Source organism: Tympanuchus pallidicinctus, unplaced genomic scaffold, assembly GCF_026119805.1.
Source record: "Tympanuchus pallidicinctus isolate F22 unplaced genomic scaffold, pur_lepc_1.0 scaffold44, whole genome shotgun sequence".
Lineage (NCBI taxonomy): Eukaryota > Metazoa > Chordata > Aves > Galliformes > Phasianidae > Tympanuchus > Tympanuchus pallidicinctus.
This window is the reverse complement of record NW_026294763.1, coordinates 131,825-151,216: the sequence shown is the minus strand read 5'-3', so window position 1 is coordinate 151,216 and position 19,392 is coordinate 131,825. Positions and strand designations below refer to the sequence as shown.

Below are 19,392 nucleotides of genomic sequence, written 5' to 3'. Positions count from 1 at the left end.
GGGGACACCGCAACCCGTGGGGCCGCTGCCACCCGTAGGGACGCGCTGCCACTTATGGGGACGCCACCGCCCGTGGTGATGCTCCCAGCCACAGGGACGCGCGCTGTCCCCAGCCCCACTCGAAGGCCCCTTCAGCCCCGTGGGGCGGCGGCATCCCGAGGTGCTCGCTGGGACATCGGGGTCCCTTGGGGTTCGGGGGCCCCTCCTCGTCCCCTCCTCATCCCCGGTGGCAGCGCACAGCCGCAGCCCCACGGCCGCCCACGGTCGCCATGGCAACGCCGCCCACCGCCCACTCGCGCTCCCCCCCCACCGTGGGCCCCGTTCCCACGGCTCCGCCCACGGGGGTGGGATTTAATGTCACCGTGTCCCGTCCCCCCCCCCCCCCCCGTAGCGTTGGTGGGCTCGGGGGGTCCCTCGGGGGACGGGGGATTTGGGGAGTTTCCCCCCCCTCCCCACGCGTGTTGTGGGGGAGTCCTGAGGGGGGTGCGAGTGGGGGGTGGGGGTGGATTGCACAACGTTTGGGGACCTTGAGGGGGAGTGGGGGGTCGCGGTGGGAGGGGGGAGTGTGGGAGGAGCTGCTGTGGAGTGGGGGGTACATATGGAGAGGGGTTTGTGCGGGGGTATTTGGGGGGGGGGTTAGAGGTGGGCGATTGGTGACGGGGGAATTTATGGATGGGGGGGTCTGGATTTGGGGGTATTTGGGACAGGGGGGGTCTGGATGCGGCGCCGTCTGGGGGGGTCGGGCTCGGTCCGGCTGCGCGCCCCGCCGCTGCCTTTACGGGGGGGCTCCGGAGGGGCGGGGATTGGGGCGGGGTGGGGGGGGGGATCCCTGTGGGCGGGGGGGGGGGCAGCCCCGGGCTGGAGCCTCCCCCGGGCGGCAGCGCCTCCCCCTCCTTCCTCCCCCTCCTCCTCCTCCTCCTCCTCTTCGCGTCCCGCACCCCCCGCGCCGGGCGGGGCCGAGCGGAGCCGAGCGGAGCCGAGCGGAGCCGAGCGGAGCCGAAGAGGAGCGGACGGAGCGGAGCGGGCGCTCAGAGCGCTCGGCGCGGCGCGGGGCGGCAGCAGCAGCATGGCCACCACCGTGCCCTGCACCCGCTTCACCGACGAGTATCAGCTCTACGAGGAGATCGGCAAGTAAGGGCCGGCGCGGCGCGGCTTTGGGGTCCGCTGTGGGGGGGGTTGGGTCGGGGCCCCCCGCAGCCGTGACGCATTTCGGAGCCAAACACCCGCCCCCCCCGCCCCCCCCACAGGGACCCCAATGTAGAACCGGCCCCCCCCCCGGCCCCCCCCCCGGCCCCGCCCGCATCGGGACCGGCCCTGTCCCTCTCCAGCCCCCCCCACCATGGGACCCCCCCCGCAGGGGCCCCCCCGGCCGCCCCGCTACCCCATACCCCATATACCCCATAGCCCCATATGCCCCATACCCCCGTATACCGCAGAGCCCGCCGTAGCCCCTATAGCCCCCCCGTCCCCATAGCCCCCCCACATCTTCCCCGCTCCCTGCAGCCCCCCCCCAACCCCGTAACCCCCTTTATCCTAACCCTAACCCAGTCCCTACAATCCCCATATAGCCCCCACAGCCCCCATAACCTTCCCCATTTCTCCTAGTGCCCCACAGCCCCTTTAGCCCTCTCCAGTCCCTATGGCCCCTCCCAGTGCCCATAGCCCCCGCAGCCCTATAGGTCCCCCCCCCGGCCTCACAGACCCCATCCGTTCCCAGCCCTACAAAGCCCTGACCCCCCCCCACTCCCATAACGCACCCCCAGCCCTTACACCCCCCCCACCTTCTGCAGATCCCCCACCCCTGCAGGCTTCTCTCTGGACCCCCCCAGTTCCTACAGCCCTCAGGTTCCTACAGACCCCTCCTCACTATGAACTCCCCCCACTTTCTATTGACCCCCATTCCTCCCAGACCCTTCAGTTCCTACAGAGCCCCCCCAGTCCTTATAGCCCTCAGGTTCCCATAAAGCCCCCCTCAAGTCTCCCCACTCCTTCCAGCTCCCCACAAAGCTCCCAGCCCCCCCGGTCCCCATAGCCCAGCATTGTGCAGCCCCTTTTCCCTGTCCCCCCTCAATTCCCTGTAACCACCCCCAGATCCCATGCCCCCCCCCATTCCCTGCAGCACCCCCTTTTCCTACAACCCCTGGATCCCACAGCTCCCCGCCCTTCCCTGCCCTGCTCCCCTTGCCCCCCCACCCCATTTTGCAGCTGTCATCCCTACCGACCCCCCCCTCCCTCAGCCTCATCTCCCCTTCATCCCCCCCATCCTCTTCTGGGCCTTATATAACTCCCCACAGCCCCCCTGATCCATACAAGGCCAATCATTTGGGACCCCCCCAGTCCTTAAAGACCCCCGTGAGACCTTTGAGATCCCCCTCCCTCCGAAGACCCTTGGACCCCCCCCAAATCCTTAGGGACCCCAATTTTAAAGACCCCCCCTCATCCCTTAGACCCCCCTCCGAGGCCTTTTGGACCCCTGGTACAGGTGGTTCATTTTGGGGGGTCCCTTGGAGGTGCTGGGGGGGGGGGGGTCTGTGCTGCCTCTCCATCCCCAACCCGCAGCCATCCCAGGTTGCCATGGCAACGGGGCTGCCTCCCCATCTCAGTGTCACCGCCAGCGCCACGCATCCCCCCCCAGCCTGCAGCCCCCCCTTGGGGAAACTGAGGCACTGGGTGGCTGGGGGGGGGGGTACAACAATCCCTGTCACCTCCTGTGGCCCTCAGGCCCTTTGTGTGGGGGGGGGGGGTCAGACCCTAGGGGGCTCCCAGTGGTGGCAGGGCCTCGGGGACCCCCCCGTGTGTGCCGGGGGGGGGCACAGCGAGGACACAGCAGTGGCGACTGTGACCCCTTTGGGTGCCCCCCCCCCCATCCCCCGGGGGCTGTGACCCCCATTCAGAGCGCGGTGCCGCCGGGTGGGGACATTTGTCCTGGGTGGGGGGGGGGAGGGAGGGGGCACACAGAGCTCGAGCGATGCTGTGGGGGGGGCGCTGCCGCTGCCGCTGGTGGCCGCATCGCTGTCCCCAATCCTGGGGGGGCCGCTGTCCCTGCGCCCACCCCCACCACCATCCGGGCCACCGCCGTCCCCATGGCAACGTGCTGCGGGTGCCGGCTGCTGCCCACGCCGCCGCGACCCCCCCTCCGTGCCACCCGCTCCCCACGTTGTCACCACACCGTGCCATCTCCCCCTCCCCCCCCCAAAATCCCCATAGCTTGGGGGCGTTTGGGGGTGTCCCCCCCCCCCCAAGTGCTGGGGTTCACCCGGCGCTGAGTCACGGCCGTGGGTGCTGAGTCATGGGGAGGGGGTCGGGGGGACTGGGGGGGCCGTGCTGGGGGGTGGGGGGTGGTGACACTGAGCGCGTCCCCATCGTCCCCAGGGGGGCTTTCTCGGTGGTCCGGCGCTGCGTCAAGCTGTGCACCGGCCATGAGTACGCTGCCAAGATCATCAACACCAAGAAGCTCTCAGCCAGAGGTAGGGCCTCCCACAGCCCCCCCTCGGCCCCACATCCCCTGTGCTGTGACACCGCTGCTGCCCCATGGGGCTGTGCCATCCCGCTCCCATCCTGCTGCCCCACTGGGCCCCGGGTGTGCGTGGATGTGTGAGTGTGAGTGAGTGTGAGTGTGAGTGTGAGTGTGAGCAGCGTGTGAGCAGTGGAGGGGGGCTGAGGGCTGGGCTGGGGGCAGTGACAGCGAGGTGACGGCGGTGGCTCTCGCTGTGCCCCAGACCACCAGAAGCTGGAGAGGGAGGCGCGCATCTGCCGGCTGCTGAAACACTCCAACATCGGTGAGCGGGGTGGGGGTGGCTGGGTGGCGTTTGGGGACACGGGGGGTGGCATCTGGATGCTGCCGGGTGACGCTTATGGGCAGTAGGGTGGCACCTGGGGGTGTGGGGTGGCACCTCAGTGCTACAGAGTGACACTGATGGACACCTGGGTGGCGACTGGGGGCAGGCCGGGTGGCAGCTGGGTGCTGCTGGGTGGCATTTATGGATAGCAAGGGACACCTGGGGACAGTTGGGTGGCATTGAAGTAGCTGCTGGGGACGGCTGGGTGGGACCTGGGGGCAGCTGGGTGGCAGCCGGGTGACACTTGAGAACAGGCTGGGTGGCATCTGGGTGCTGCTGGGTGACACTTATGGACACCAGGTGGCGCCTGGGGACAGCTGGGTGACACTTATGGACAGAAGGGTGGCACTTCAGGACGGCTGGGTGGCACCTGGGTGACACTTGGAGACGGGCCGGGTGACATCTGTGCGCTGCTGGGTGGCGTTTATGGACACCAGGTGGCGCCTGGGGACAGCTGGGTGGCACGTAAGGGTGTACAGTGAAACCTTGGTGCTGCTGGGGACACCAGGTGGCGCCTGGGGACACCTGACTGGCAACTGGGGGTGCAGGGTGGCACCTCAGTGCTGAGGAGTGGCAGTTATGGACACCTGGGTGGCACCTGGGTGACACTTGGGAGCAGGCTGAGTGGCACCTGAGTGCTGCTGGGCAGCATTTATGGATAGCAGGGGGTGCCTGGGGACAATTGGGTGGCGCCTGGAGTCGCAGAGTGGCACCTGGGGGCTGCTGGTGGCATTTATGGACACCTGGGTGGCACCTGCAGACAGGTTGGCAACTGGGGGTGTGGGTGGGGTGGCACTTGGGTGCTGCAGAGTGATACTTATGGACACCTGGGTGGCACCTGGGTGACATTTGGGAGCAGGCCAGGTGACGTCCAGGGACAGCTGGGTGACACTTATGGACACCAGGTGGCGCCTGGGGACAGCTGGGTGGCACAGGGTGGCACTCGGGGAGAGGCTGGGGACACGAGGTGGCACCCGGTGGTGAGGGGCAGCACCTGGGGACTGCTGGGTGACACTTGTGGTCACCAGGGTGGCACTCGGGTCAGCTGGTTGGCACCTGGGTGGCACTTGGGGACAGGCCAGGTGGCACTTGGGTGCTGCTGGGGATCTCTGGGTGGCACCTGGGTGCTGCTGGGTGGCACTTATGGACACCGGGTGGCACCGGGGGCCAGCTGGGAACGTAGCGGGTGACACCTGGTGGCACTTGGTGACACACGAGGTGCCACCTGAGGAAGTGCTGGGTGACACGTAAGGACACGTGGCTGCTGCTGGGTGCCACGGGGACGCACTGGGGACACTGAGGGCAAGCTGGGTGCTGCTGGGGACGCACCGGGTGTCCCCATATAGGGCGTGCTGGGTGACACGTGGGGGGGGTCGGGCGCCACCCGCCGTCCCCTCAGCCCCTCCCTGTCCCCACAGTGCGGCTCCACGACAGCATCTCGGAGGAGGGCTTCCACTACCTCGTGTTCGACCTGTGAGTGCGGGGCGACCCGGCGGGGGTCCCCAAGAGGGGAGTGGGGGGGGTCCCAGATGGGGTCTGCGAGGGGGCTGACGGCGCGGTGTCCCCGCGGCGCTGTGCCCGCAGGGTGACGGGCGGGGAGCTGTTCGAGGACATCGTGGCCCGCGAATACTACAGCGAAGCGGACGCCAGGTGAGGCCCCCCGGCCCCGGGCGCTGCGGGGGGGGGCGCGGGGTGCGGGAGGAGCCGGGACGCCGCGCTGCGGGCCGGGGGCAGCGCCCGTCACCCCCGTTTCCCCTTCCCCCCCTCCGCCCCCCGGCTCCATCCCGCTTCGGGGTCGCCCCGTGTCCCTCCCCCCCCCCCCCCCCCCCGGTGCTGCCCTGTGTGCCGCCGTCTGCCCGTCCCGTGGTCTCTGGGCTTTCACAACATTGTTTCTCCCCTTCTCTCGTTCCCCCCCATCTCCCCCCGTTCCCCCCCCACCCCCCCGCTCCCCGGTCCCGTCTCCTCTCCTTTGTCCCCCGTCCCCGTTGTCCCCTCCCCCCGTCTCCCATCACGCGTGGCTCTGTGGTGTCCGTGTGTCCACGTCTCTCTGTCTGTCCCACCGCTGCCCCTCTGCTCGCTGCTCCCCCCCCCTCCCCGTTCCCCACGTTTTGCCTCCTCCGATCCCTTAATCCCCCCCACCGCCTCACCGCCCCACAACCCCACGCCCGCTCCTTCCCCCCCCCGCCTGCCCTATAACTCCTCACCTGCCCCCCCGACCTGCTCCCATAACTTCTCCGTACCCCCGGCCCTGCCTTACACCCCCTCATCTGCCCCCCAACCCCACACCTGCCCCCCCTGCCCCCCTGCCTTTAAACCCAACCCCCATCCCTGCCCTCCTGCCCCATAAACCCACCCCATAACCCACCTTATAACCCCTAACCTGCTCCCCTGCCCCCTTCATCCCATACCTGCCCCCTCCCTGCCCCACATGCCCTAACCCACCCCACACCTATTCTATAACCCCAAACCTGCCCCCCCCCGTGCCCCCCATCTCGCCCCATCCCGCCGCCCCCCGCCCCCCGTTTTGTTTTGCAGTCACTGTGTCCATGAGCTATTAGCACGCGTTTCTCACACCCATCACTTTGCCTTTGCGCGCAGGCAGCTTCAGGTCAGTATAAACGGGGAGGGGGTCCGGGGGGGGCTGTGCCCCCCGCCCAGCCGGAGCCTCGCGCTCCCCCTCTCCGCACCCCCAGCTTTGGGGCTTCCTCCTCCTTTCTCCAATTTCCCCCTTGAAAAAGAAAAAGATAAATTTAAACAATCGTTTTTTTTTGGTCCCTCTCCGCTCCCCCTCCAAAAGGAATCATTAAAAAGCCCGCAACAATGATAAGCTGTGGGGAGGTCGCCCCCGCTTCCCCCCCCACCCCCCGGTGCCCCATTCACCCCCATTTCAGCTCTCATCTCCCGCTCCTCCCTCTCTTGTCTCGTCTCATTGCCCTCCCGCTCCCTGTCCGTCCTGTCTGGGGGTCCCCAGCGGGGGGGGCACAGCGGCACCCGGTGTCCCGTCGTCCCCCCCCAACTTTCCCCCCCCAGCTCTCCTTGGGGTGGGGGGCGCCCATGTGTGCAGCACAGCATGGCTGAGTGGGTTTGGGTCGAGGTTTGGGGTTGGGGTCAGGGTCAGGGTTATGGTTTGTGGTCAGGGCCACAGATTAAGGGTTAAGGTCAGTGTTAGGGTGAATGGTAGGGTCGGTTTGGGTCTGGATTTGGGGTAGGGTTGTGGTACAGATTAGTGTGAACATTAGGGTCATGGTTTGGGGTCACAGCTTAAGGTCAGGGTGAGGGTTAGGTTTATAGTTTGGGGTCAGGGTTATGATTTGGGGTCATTGTTAAGGTAATGGTTTAGAGTTAGGGTCAGGGTAAAGGGGTCGAGGTTTGAATCGGGGTTTGGGGTTAGGGTTGTGATTTGAGTTCAGGGTTTAGGGTTAAGGGTCAGGTAAAAGAGTCAGGGTATGGGGTTAGGCTCAGCGTTAGGGCTGTGGTTTGGGGTCAGGGTTAGGCTCGGCGTGAGGATTGGGGGTCGCTGTGCCCCCACAGTGGGGTTTTGGGTCGGGGGCTGGTGGTGCCTGCTGACCCCTGGGCTGTTTGCCCGCAGCCACTGCATCCAGCAGATCCTGGAGGCCGTCCTGCACTGTCACCAAATGGGGGTCGTGCACAGAGACCTCAAGGTGAGCGCGGCCCCCTGCGGCCCTCTATGTCCTGTGGGTCTGCGGCCCTGGGGCGATGATGTGGGGCCATGATGTGGGGCGACGATGCGGGGTGATGATGTGGGGCCGCCCCCCATCCCTCCCGCAGCCGGAGAACCTCCTGCTGGCCAGCAAGTGTAAGGGCGCGGCGGTGAAGCTGGCCGACTTTGGGCTGGCCATCGAGGTGCAGGGCGATCAGCAGGCCTGGTTCGGTGAGTGCCCCCACCCCGGCCCCCCCGCAGCCCCGGCCCCCCGCTCAGCCCCTGCCCCATCCAGGCTTCGCCGGCACGCCCGGCTACCTGTCCCCCGAGGTGCTGCGCAAGGAGGCCTACGGCAAACCTGTGGACATCTGGGCCTGCGGTAAGGGACCCCCGCCCTGACCCCGGGACCCCCATCGCCTGCATCCCGTCCCCGTCCCTCCTGTCCCCGCTCCCATCCCCTCTGTCCCGTCCATCCCGTCCTGGTCCCCGTCTCCGTCCCCATTCTGGTCCCCATCCTGATCCCACGTTGGTTCCTTCCCAGTCCCCATACTGGACCCGTTCCACTCTATCCTGGTCCCCACCCATGTCCTCAAAGGGATTCCCACCCTGCTCCCATCCCGCTCCCCATCCCGGTTCTGTTCCAGTCCTGATCCCCATCCCATCCCATCCCCTCCCATCCCCATCCCCATCCCATCCCATCCCCTCCCATCCCCATCCCCATCCCATCCCCATCCCCATCCCCATCCCCATCCCATCCCCATCCCCATCCCATCCCCATCCCCATCCCATCCCCATCCCCTCCCATCCCCATCCCCATCCCCATCCCCATCCCCATCCCATCCCATCCCCATCCCATCCCCATCCCCATCCCCATCCCCATCCCATCCCCATCCCCATCCCATCCCCATCCCCTCCCATCCCCATCCCCATCCCCATCCCATCCCATCCCATCCCATCCCCATCCCATCCCCATCCCCATCCCCATCCCCATCCCCATCCCCATCCCATCCCATCCCATCCCCATCCCCATCCCCATCCCCATCCCCATCCCCATCCCCATCCCCATCCCCATCCCCATCCCATCCCCATCCCCATCCCATCCCCATCCCCATCCCCATCCCCATCCCCATCCCCATCCCCATCCCATCCCCATCCCATCCCCATCCCCATCCCATCCCCATCCCCATCCCCATCCCATCCCCATCCCATCCCCATCCCCATCCCAACCCCATCCCCATCCCACTCCTCACTGACTCCCATCCCAGTCCCCTTCCCAGCAGCTCCCCACCCAGTCCCCGCTCTGATCCCATTGCAGTTCATCCTGCTCCCAATCCAGTTTACACTGCTGCCCGCCCTGGTCTCTGCACCGACCCCCACCCCGTTCCCACGTCGATCCCTCTGCAGTCTTTGCTGACCCCCCGCCCCCCCATCGCTGCCCCCCGCTGCCAGTCGTGCTGACGTCTGTGTGGCACAGGGGTGATCCTCTACATCCTGCTGGTGGGATACCCGCCCTTCTGGGACGAGGACCAGCACAAGCTGTACCAGCAGATCAAGGCGGGCGCCTACGATGTGAGTGCGCCGTCACCCCCGGCCCCCCCTGCAGGGACGGAGGCTCACGGCCGCCCCCTCCCCGCCCCGTCCTGCTGTGTCCCCGCAGTTCCCCTCCCCCGAGTGGGACACGGTCACCCCCGAAGCCAAGAACCTCATCAACCAGATGCTGACCATCAACCCCGCCAAGCGCATCACGGCCCACGAGGCCCTCAAACACCCGTGGGTCTGCGTAAGTGTTGCCCCTCCTGGCCCCCAGCCCACGCCGTCCCCGTGGGACGCGCTCCCCGCTGACCCCGCTGTCCCCACAGCAACGCTCCACCGTGGCCTCCATGATGCACAGACAGGAGACGGTGGAGTGCCTGAAGAAGTTCAACGCCCGCAGGAAGCTGAAGGTGGGCTGGGGTCCCATCCCAGCTCGTCCCGCCGTGTCCCCATCCCGCCGTGTCCCCATCCCGCCGTGTCCCCATCCCGCCGTGTCCCCATCCCGCCGTGTCCCCATCCTGCCGTGTCCCCACGCCCTCCCGTGTCCTCAGCCCCATCCCGGTGCTCTCCCGTCTCCCCCGGTTCCATCCCAGGACGTCCCATTCCGACTGCAGCCCCATCGCAGGGCTTTGCTGTGTCCCGTATCTCCCACTCCCTCCCTGACCGCATCCCACTGTGTCACCGTGGCACCCCCTTGTGTCCCACGGTCCCCTTTTGCGACGTCCCAGTGCCCAACTTTGTCCCTGGCCCCATCCCACCCATGTCCTGATGCTCCCCATGTCCCAGCGCAGCCGCGTCCTGGTGTCACCTGTCTGTGCTGCGGTGTCGCCCTGACCCTGTCACAGTGTCACCTGGCTTTGTTTCAGTCCTGCCCTGCCTTCCCGTGTCCCCCAGCGGTGTCCTGGGTGTCCCTGTGCTTTCCCAGCCGTATCCCCCTGCCACCCCCCACCCCCCGTCCCAACGCCCCCCGGCCCGGTGCCGCTCTGACCCGCTGCCATTGCAGGGCGCCATCCTCACCACCATGCTGGCCACCCGGAACTTCTCAGGTGAGCCCCCCCCCTCCCGGCCCCGGGACGCCTCGCCACCCCCCGCGTCCCCGGGCCTGGCCCCGCTCGCTGCCGCTCTCTTTCTCTCTTTCCCCCTCCCTCCAAACTCCCCCCACCCCATTTTGACGCCAGGACGGCCGCGCCGTGCGGTAACGGGGCTGGGGGGGGGGAAGCCAGGAGGCGATGTGGGGTGACCCCCAGCAGGGCCTCCCGCCCCGTGCCCACCTAACGGGGTCGCTTCCTTTCTCTCCTCTCGCTGCCCGCCCCGCAGTGGGCAGACAGACCACCGCGCCTCCCTCCATGTCGGCCGCCGCGGCCCCCCTGGGGCTGGTGGAACAAGGTAGACGCCGCACGGACCCCCCCCGTGCCGCCCGCTTGCCTCTGGTCCCCCCCACCCCACTCCTCCTCCTCCTCCTCTTCCTCCCCCTCCAGGCTCGGGGTCCCTCCTCGGGAATGGCACCGCACGCATGGGACCCCCCCCCGTCTGCCTGTCCACCTCTCTGCCTGTGTCCCCCCCACCCCCCCGGCTGCTCCTGGGGAGGGAGGTGCCTCCCCAACCCCCCCCGCTGGCACACGGTGTCCCTGTCACCGCTTGTGTCCCCACTCCGGGGCTGCGTGGGGCCGTGGGCTGCGGGTGCTCCCTGTGCCACAGTGCTGTGGGACCCCTGGACCCCACGGCACCCAGGATGCTCACGGCCCTTGGGACCCCCGTGTCACCCAGGACCCCATGGGATATGGCATCCCTATGGCACGTGGGATCCCCGTGTCACCCATGACCCTGTGTCACCTGGGATCCCCATGGCACATGGGACCCTCGTGGTACCTGGCACCCCTTTGGTACCCAAGACCCCCCTGTGTCACCTGGGACCTTCCATGTCACCAGGGAGCCCTGCGGCAGCTGGAAGCCTTGCGGCACCCGGCACCCGTGGTGACACCTGGGACCCCCTATGGACCCCAGCCCCCTACCGGGACCCACTGTGGCACCCCATGGCCCCCAGCACCCATCATAGCACCCATCACCCGATGGCACACAGTGGGATGGGGGGGGGGTCAGGGAGAATTTCAGAGCCAACCTCCCCCCTCCCCCACATTTGGGGGTGTGCCGACCCCAAGGCTGCTGCTCCATCCCACAGCATCGCTCTGCTGCAGGGGGGCTGCGCTGCTGCATGGGGGCTGCACCCGTGCATGGGGGAAGTGGTGCCGCTGCATGGGGGGGTGGGAGGGGCTTCGTGCAAGCACATGGGAGGGGGCTGCATTGCCGCATGGGGGCTGCATTCCCCTCTGGGGGCTGCGCTGCAGTGTGCCCGCACGGCCCCGTTGCGCTGCAGCCGGTGTTTGTGGTGCCGCGAAACACTCGGCGGGTCTTAAACCCCCCCACAGCCAGCGAGCCCCCCCCGGGGACCCCCCCGATGGCTCTGGTTTAGACCCCGACCCCCAGCGCCGCAGCCCCCAGCCCGCTTCCCGAGGAGGGCCCGCACCCCGGGGACACGGCTGTGCCACGGGGGTGTCCCCGTGTCCCCCCCCGCCCTTCCCCGTCCCCCCCCCCACCCACCAAATGGGTCCCGCGCTGACCCCCCCCCGGCGCTGCCATCCCCGACACGGCCCGCTGAGGACGGAGCTGAGGACGCCCGCAGGTGACATCGGCGCTGGAGGGGGGGACACAGCGGCGCGCCCCCCCCCGTGCCGCGCGCCCCCCGCCCCACATAGGTCAGGCCAGGAGGGGCGGCCGCCCCACGTCCCGGTGCCCCCCTGCACGGTTTGCGGGGTCCGGGGCCGCCGCCTGCGCTCAGAGACGATTTTTGTGTTTTTCTGTTTTGTTTTTCCCTTTTCCCCCTTTTTTTCCCCACCCCCCCCTTCCTGTCTCTCTCGCCCCTTCTCTCTCTCTCTCTCTTTCTCTCTCTCTCTCGCTTTCCTCTCTGCATTTCTCCAAGGTAAGCCAACCCCCGGCCCCCGCTGTGCCCCCCCGGTGCCCCCCCGGGACGGGAGGGGACGGTGGCCCAGTCCCCACGCGGGGACACGCAGCTCTGACCCTCTGCTTTCTCCCCCGCAGCAGCTAAGAGTCTGCTCAACAAGAAGGCTGACGGCGTCAAGGTGAGGGGACGGGGGGTGGGGGGTGGGGGTCACAAAGGGGATGACCCCCCCTCGAGCTGCCCTCGCTGATCCCCCCACGTCCGTCCCCGCAGCCCCAGACCAACAGCACCAAAGGCAGCGCCGGCGTCACCAGCCCCAAGGGGACGCTGCCGCCCGCAGCGCTGGTAGGTGCCCCCCCCGCACAGCTCCCCCTCCCACGCCCCCCCCTCCATCCCTCCATCCCATCGCATCCATCGCCATGCTCGCCAGCGGCACGGCCGGTCACGGAGTGGGGAAGGGGGGAGCGGGGACCCCCCCCAACAGTAAGTGCCCCCCCCGGCAGTCAGTAAGCGCCCCCAAAGCATCGCGGGGCTCACGGCCCCCCCGGCTGCGGTGCAGGATGTGGGCGCAGAGGCAGCTGCGGGGCAGGTGGGTGCGGGAGCGACGCGGGGACAACGCCGGGAGCTGCTGGGGAGGGACGGGGGGGGGGCCGGGGGGGTCGGGAAGGACGTGGGCGCGGACGTGGGGCGGCACCGGGACCCCGACGGACGGTGGGTGCGGGACGCGTCCCGACCGGCTGCTGGAGGGGAAGAGCGCCGGTCTGCGCGGCGGGGGCCGGGGGCCGGGCGGCTGCGGGACCTGAAGGCGCCAGGTTTGCCCCAGGACGCCGAGGCGAGGTGGGTGCGGAGCGCGGGCGCGGGGCGCTGTGTGGGGCAGAGCAGGGGGTGCAGAGCCCCCCCACCTCCAGGTCAGAGCACTGGGCTCAGGATGTGGGCGCCGTGCCCCCCGCACGGTGGGTGCAAGACGTGGCCCCCCTCCCCCCCCTCCCTTTTTCTCCCCCTCTCCTCGCTCTCTCTCAATTAAACCGTGTCGCTTTGCTGGACTAACGACTCTCTGCTTCTCTCCCCCCCGCCCTCCCCACCCGCTGTGGGTCTGTGCCCCCGTCCGCGTGCCCCCTGCCCCCCCCCCCCCCCACGCCGCTGTGCTCTGGTCTCTCCTCGCCTCCTTCCTCCCCCTCTCTCCTCCTCCTCCTCTGTCTCTCTTCCTTCTCCTGTAGGAGCCTCAAACTACAGTAATTCATAACCCTGCGGACGGCATTAAGGTATTGCTGCCCCCCTCCGCTTTCCGCCTCCATCCTCCCCCCATCTCCCATCTGTTCGGGGCTGGGGGCTCCCGCTGGTCCCAGGGAGGCGTCACCCCCACGGCTGGGGCGCGTGGTTCCCCCCCTCCTCCCCCCAAAATGGGTGCTGACCCCCCCACCCCTCTGTCTCTCCCCCCGCACCGCTGCCCCCCCTCGCCGGCAGGAGTCGTCCGACAGCACCAACACCACCATCGAGGACGAGGACACCAAAGGTGATGGGGGCAGGGGAGGGTGGGGGCGTTGGGGGCACTGAGTTGCATTAGAACGGAGCTGGGATGCACTGGAATGGCACTGGGAAGCACTGGGACGAAGCTAGGAGACACTGGGATGTACTGGGATGGAGCCAGGATGCAATGGAATGGAGCTAGGATGCATTAAGATGCATCGGAATGGCACTGGGATGGAGCTGGGAGACACTAACATGCGTTGGGATGGCACTGGGATGCACTGGGATGGCACAAGGATGCACTGGGATGCACTGGAATGGTGCTAGGATGCACTGGGTTGCATTGGAATGGCACTGGGATGGCATCAAAATGCAATTGGCTGCAGTGAGATGGCATGGGAATGCAGTGGGGCCCTCGGAGGCAGCGCTGGGATGCCTTGGGGTGGCATTGGGATGCGCAGGGTGGAACTGGGGAGTGCTGGGAGGTGACAGAATGGTCCTGCAGTGCACTGGGATGGGACTGGGATGTACTGAGGTGTGCTGGAATGGCAGTGGGGCGCAGCAGGACGGTGCTGTGTCGAGGTGTGCTGGGATGTCCAGTTTGGGTGGCACCGGGGCGCATGGGAAGCAATGGGGCGGTGATGCACTGCACTGGAATGTCAGTGGGGTGCACAGGGGTGGCGTGGGAGGCACTGAGCCGCACTGGGATGTGCTGGAAGGTCACTGGGGTGGATTTGTTGGCACTGGGATGTGGGTGAGATGCACTGGTCGGAACTGGGATGTGGTGCAGTGCGACAGGATGGCACTGGGGTGTCGGAGTGCACTGGGGTGGCAGTGGGAGCAGGGTGTCAGCATCCCCTCTGTGTCCTCGAGGTCCGTGTGTCCATCCCCACGTCCTCATCATCCACACGTCCGGCTCAGGGCTCGGTCTGTCCCCACGCTGTGCGTCCGTCCGTGTGTCCTCATGGTCTTTGTGTCCCCCCCTCCCCCCTTGGGGCCGTACCGTGACCCCGCTGTCCCCGCAGCCCGCAAGCAGGAGATCATTAAGATCACAGAGCAGCTCATCGAGGCCGTCAACAACGGGGACTTCGAGGCCTACGCGTGAGTGGGGTCGGGGGGGGGCAGGGCTCGGGGGGGGCTGAGGCTGACGCAGCGCTTTGCAGGAAGATCTGCGACCCGGGGCTCACCTCCTTCGAGCCCGAAGCTCTGGGCAACCTGGTGGAGGGCATGGACTTCCACCGCTTCTACTTCGAGAACCGTGAGTGCCGCTGCTGCCTCTCCTCCTGCCTGCCCGTCCTGCCCTTCAGTGCCTGCCTGTCATCCCCGTCTCTGTTGCTGTACATCTGCTGCATCCTGCCTGCATTCTCACCTACATCCCTTCCTTTCCTGCATCCTTTCCTGCCTCCTTTCCCTTCCTGCCTCCCTTTCCTTCCTGCCTCCCTTCCCTTCCCTTCCTGCCTCCCTTCCCTTCCTGCTTCCCTTCCTTTCCTGCCTCCCTTCCCTTCCTGCCTCCCTTCCCTTCCCTTCCTGCCTCCCTTCCCTTCCTGCTTCCCTTCCTGCTTCCCTTCCCTTCCTGCCTCCCTTCCCTTCCTGCCTCCCTTCCCTTCCTGCTTCCCTTCCCTTCCTTTCCTGCTTCCCTTCCCTTCCTGCCTCCCTTCCCTTCCCTTCCTGCTTCCCTTCCCTTCCTGCCTCCCTTCCCTTCCCTTCCCGCTTCCCTTCCCTTCCCTTCCTGCCTCCCTTCCCTTCCTTTCCTGCCTCCCTTCCCTTCCTGCTTCCCTTCCCTTCCTGACTCCCTTCCCTTCCTGCCTCCCTTCCCTTCCTGCTTCCCTTCCCTTCCCTTCCTGCTTCCCTTCCTGCTTCCCTTCCTTTCCTGCCTCCCTTCCCTTCCTGCTTCCCTTCCCTTCCCTTCCTGCCTCCCTTCCCTTCCTGCCTCCCTTCCCTTCCCTTCCTGCTTCCCTTCCCTTCCTGCCTCCCTTCCCTTCCCTTCCCGCTTCCCTTCCCTTCCCTTCCTGCCTCCCTTCCCTTCCTTTCCTGCCTCCCTTCCCTTCCTGCTTCCCTTCCCTTCCTGACTCCCTTCCCTTCCTGCCTCCCTTCCCTTCCTGCTTCCCTTCCCTTCCCTTCCTGCTTCCCTTCCTGCTTCCCTTCCTTTCCTGCCTCCCTTCCCTTCCTGCTTCCCTTCCCTTCCCTTCCTGCCTCCCTTCCCTTCCTGCTTCCCTTCCCTTCCTGCTTCCCTTCCCTTCCTGCTTCCCTTCCCTTCCTGCCTCCCTTCCCTTCCCTTCCTGCCTCCCTTCCCTTCCCTTCCTGCCTCCCTTCCCTTCCTGCCTCCCTTCCCTTCCCTTCCTGCCTCCCTTCCCTTCCCGCTTCCCTTCCCTTCCCTTCCTGCCTCCCTTCCCTTCCTGCCTCCCTTCCCTTCCCTTCCTGCCTCCCTTCCCTTCCTGCTTCCCTTCCTTTCCTGCCTCCCTTCCCTTCCTGCCTCCCTTCCCTTCCCTTCCTGCCTCCCTTCCCTTCCTGCTTCCCTTCCCTTCCTGCTTCCCTTCCTGCCTCCCTTCCCTTCCTGCCTCCCTTCCCTTCCCTTCCCTTCCTGCTTCCCTTCCCTTCCTGCCTCCCTTCCCTTCCTGCTTCCCTTCCCTTCCTTTCCTGCTTCCCTTCCCTTCCTGCCTCCCTTCCCTTCCCTTCCTGCTTCCCTTCCCTTCCTGCCTCCCTTCCCTTCCCGCTTCCCTTCCCTTCCTGCCTCCCTTCCCTTCCTTTCCTGCCTCCCTTCCCTTCCTGCTTCCCTTCCCTTCCTGACTCCCTTCCCTTCCTGCCTCCCTTCCCTTCCTGCTTCCCTTCCCTTCCCTTCCTGCTTCCCTTCCTGCCTCCCTTCCTTTCCTGCCTCCCTTCCCTTCCTGCTTCCCTTCCCTTCCCTTCCTGCTTCCTTTCCTGCCTCCCTTCCTTTCCTGCCTCCCTTCCCTTCCTGCTTCCCTTCCCTTCCTGACTCCCTTCCCTTCCTGCCTCCCTTCCCTTCCTGCCTCCCTTCCTGCTTCCCTTCCCTTCCTGCCTCCCTTCCCTTCCCTTCCTGCTTCCCTTCCCTTCCTGCTTCCCTTCCCTTCCTGCCTCCCTTCCCTTCCTGCCTCCCTTCCCTTCCTGCCTCCCTTCCTGCTTCCCTTCCCTTCCTGCCTCCCTTCCCTTCCCTTCCTGCTTCCCTTCCCTTCCTGCCTCCCTTCCCTTCCCTTCCTGCTTCCCTTCCCTTCCCGCTTCCCTTCCCTTTCCTTCCTGCCTCCCTTCCCTTCCCTTCCTGCCTCCCTTCCCTTCCCTTCCTGCCTCCCTTCCCTTCCCTTCCTGCCTCCCTTCCCTTCCTGCTTCCCTTCCCTTCCCTTCCTGCTTCCCTTCCTTTCCTGCCTCCCTTCCCTTCCTGCTTCCCTTCCCTTCCTGCCTCCCTTCCCTTCCTGCCTCCCTTCCCTTCCTGCCTCCCTTCCTGCTTCTCTTCCCTTCCTGCCTCCCTTCCCTTCCCTTCCTGCCTCCCTTCCCTTCCCGCTTCCCTTCCCTTCCCTTCCTGCTTCCCTTCTCTTCCTGCCTCCCTTCCCTTCCCTTCCTGCCTCCCTTCCCTTCCTGCCTCCCTTCCCTTCCCTTCCTGCCTCCCTTCCCTTCCCGCTTCCCTTCCCTTCCCTTCCTGCCTCCCTTCCCTTCCTGCCTCCCTTCCCTTCCTGCTTCCCTTCCCTTCCTGCCTCCCTTCCCTTCCCTTCCTGCCTCCCTTCCCTTCCCTTCCCTTCCTGCCTCCCTTCCCTTCCTGCCTCCCTTCCCTTCCTGTTTCCCTTCCCTTCCCTTCCTGCTTCCCTTCCCTTCCTGCTTCCCTTCCCTTCCTGCCTCCCTTCCCTTCCTGCCTCCCTTCCCTTCCTGCTTCCCTTCCCTTCCCTTCCTGCTTCCCTTCCCTTCCCTTCCTGCCTCCCTTCCCTTCCTGCCTCCCTTCCCTCCTGCTTCCCTTCCCTTCCTTTCCTGCCTCCCTTCCCTTCCTGCCTCCCTTCCCTTCCTGCTTCCCTTCCCTTCCCTTCCTGCTTCCCTTCCCTTCCTTTCCTGCCTCCCTTCCCTTCCTGCCTCCCTTCCCTTTACCTGCATCCTGCCCACCCCACACCCCGCCCCGCCGCCCCGCGCTGACGCTGCCGCCCCGCAGTGCTGTCCAAGAACAACAAACCGATCCACACGACCATCCTGAACCCCCACGTCCACGTCATCGGGGAGGACGCGGCGTGCATCGCCTACATCCGCCTCACGCAGTACCTGGACGCGCAGGGCCGCCCGCGCACCAGCCAGTCGGAGGAGACGCGCGTGTGGCACCGCCGCGACGGCAAGTGGCAGAACGTCCACTTCCACGGCTCGGGGGCCCCCGTCGCTCCCCTCCAGTGAAGGTGAGGGCGGCCTGGGGGGGTCCCGCCGCCTCCGGACCCCTCCGAGCGCCCCGGCCCCGTCAGCCCACCCCGAGACCCCCGCCGAGGCCGAGCCGCCGGCCGGGTGCCGCGGTCCCGGAACGCGCGTCCGCATGCCTTGTGCCCCCCTCCCCCCCCCGGCCCCTCTCCGCCCGGTGCCTGTGTTTGCAGAAAAAAAAAAGACAAAAAAAAGCCAAAACGACGGAAAACGGTCAAAAATCGCCCCCCTCCCTTTCCCCCACTTCTCCTCCCCACGTTCTTCCTCCCCCAACCACCCGTTGGCACGGAGGGGCCGCCGGAGCACGCGGACGTCCGCGGTGTCCCCCTCCCTCCTCCTCCGTCTGTGCCGGGCTGGGGGGGCTGCCCGGATCCCCCCCCGGCCGTGCTTGTGGAGTTTCGCTGTTGCTGGTGGTGGATGTTGTTCTTTGGACTCCGCTTTCGCTCCTTCCCTCCCCGGGTCCCTGTACATAGAGAGAGCTCTTTATTTTTGAATTCCCGCGGGAGCAGCCGGTGTCGTCCCCCCCCCCCACCCGACCCCCACCCACTGCTCCCCGCCCGTAGCTCTGCCCCACAAGTGTGGGGCGCGCCGAGGGTTGGGGGCCAGGAGTTCCGTAATTTGAGGGGGGGGGAGGAGGGGGTCCGGCCCGAAGGGCGGGGAGGGGGCGGGGGCTCGGGGCCGACCCAGCACCCAGGCAGCGGCGCAAGCACTTTAGACTAAGAGAAGGGGTCTCTTAGGGGGCACAGGCTGCTGCCCCCCCCCGCATCCGACCCGGCCTCCGGGGGTCACCGCTCTGGGGGGGGAGGGGGGGGCATCGCCCCACGCCCCCCCCCCTCCACGCCCCCATCCCGCACCCGTTGTCGCTGGGGCTGTTTGTGGCTGTGGCCGTGGGTCGGGGGGGTTCGGGGGGGCGGGGGTTTATTTTCTGCATGCACTTTGCGCGGGAGCACCTGGAGCGCTAACGCTGTATGTCAGGAGCTGAGCTGAGCTGTTTCTGTCCCATGAATGCTGGTGGATCGTTGCCGAATTTTCTCCCCTCTCCTTTCCACTTTTCTCTCGTTCTTTTCCATCCCTTCCCCCCCCGCCCCCCCCCCAGCATTTCCCCCCTTCCCTCCTCGGACCCCTTCGTCTTTTCTTTCTGAGCCTTGTAAGTGTAAAAGATGACTGATTTCGTTTTTGTCTCGGGAAAAAAAACTGCAAATAAATTACGAGGAAAAACAACCGTTGACAAAGAAATCCCGGTGGACGCTGCGGGGCGACAGCGCGCTGCTGCCCGGCCTTTTCCTGTAGCGCTGCCCCCTGCTGCTGCCCCCCCGCCCCCAGCCTCACATTCCAGCCCTGGACGCCCAAGCAGAGCTGAGCTACAAACCGTCAAAGACAACTTTATGGGCCAGCATGGAAACAACAGGCAACACCGATCACACTACATCCCGAGCGAAAGCTTTGCCCTTCCCGAGGAGTGGGGCTGGAGGCTGAGACCCCCCTGGCTGCCACGGGGCGATGAGCAGGGAGCCCCACGCCCCAAACCTGCCCGCAGG

At 66.8% G+C, this 19,392-nt stretch overlaps 1 protein-coding gene across 6 annotated transcripts; it reads left to right on the top strand.

Moving 5' to 3' along the window:
• Window positions 1-956: 956 nt before the first annotated feature.
• On the top strand, window positions 957-19,075 carry CAMK2B (calcium/calmodulin dependent protein kinase II beta). 6 transcript variants are annotated; one of them, XM_052702351.1, is made up of 20 exons: window positions 957-1,131; window positions 3,373-3,467; window positions 3,720-3,779; window positions 5,258-5,312; window positions 5,424-5,489; window positions 7,429-7,501; window positions 7,629-7,731; window positions 7,796-7,879; window positions 8,975-9,069; window positions 9,158-9,280; window positions 9,360-9,443; window positions 10,037-10,079; window positions 10,351-10,419; window positions 12,133-12,170; window positions 12,263-12,334; window positions 13,207-13,251; window positions 13,454-13,502; window positions 14,482-14,557; window positions 14,620-14,714; window positions 17,604-19,075. In XM_052702351.1, the coding sequence occupies exons 1-20, from the start codon at window positions 1,067-1,069 to the stop codon at window positions 17,834-17,836; spliced, it is 1,623 nt and encodes a 540-aa protein (XP_052558311.1). In that variant the 5' UTR covers window positions 957-1,066; the 3' UTR covers window positions 17,837-19,075. The 6 variants fall into 6 exon arrangements, with proteins under 6 accessions (XP_052558311.1, XP_052558310.1, XP_052558314.1 ...); XM_052702350.1 differs by having other exon boundaries at window positions 12,130-12,170; XM_052702354.1 differs by lacking the exon at window positions 10,351-10,419.
• The last annotated feature ends 317 nt before the right edge of the window (window positions 19,076-19,392 follow it).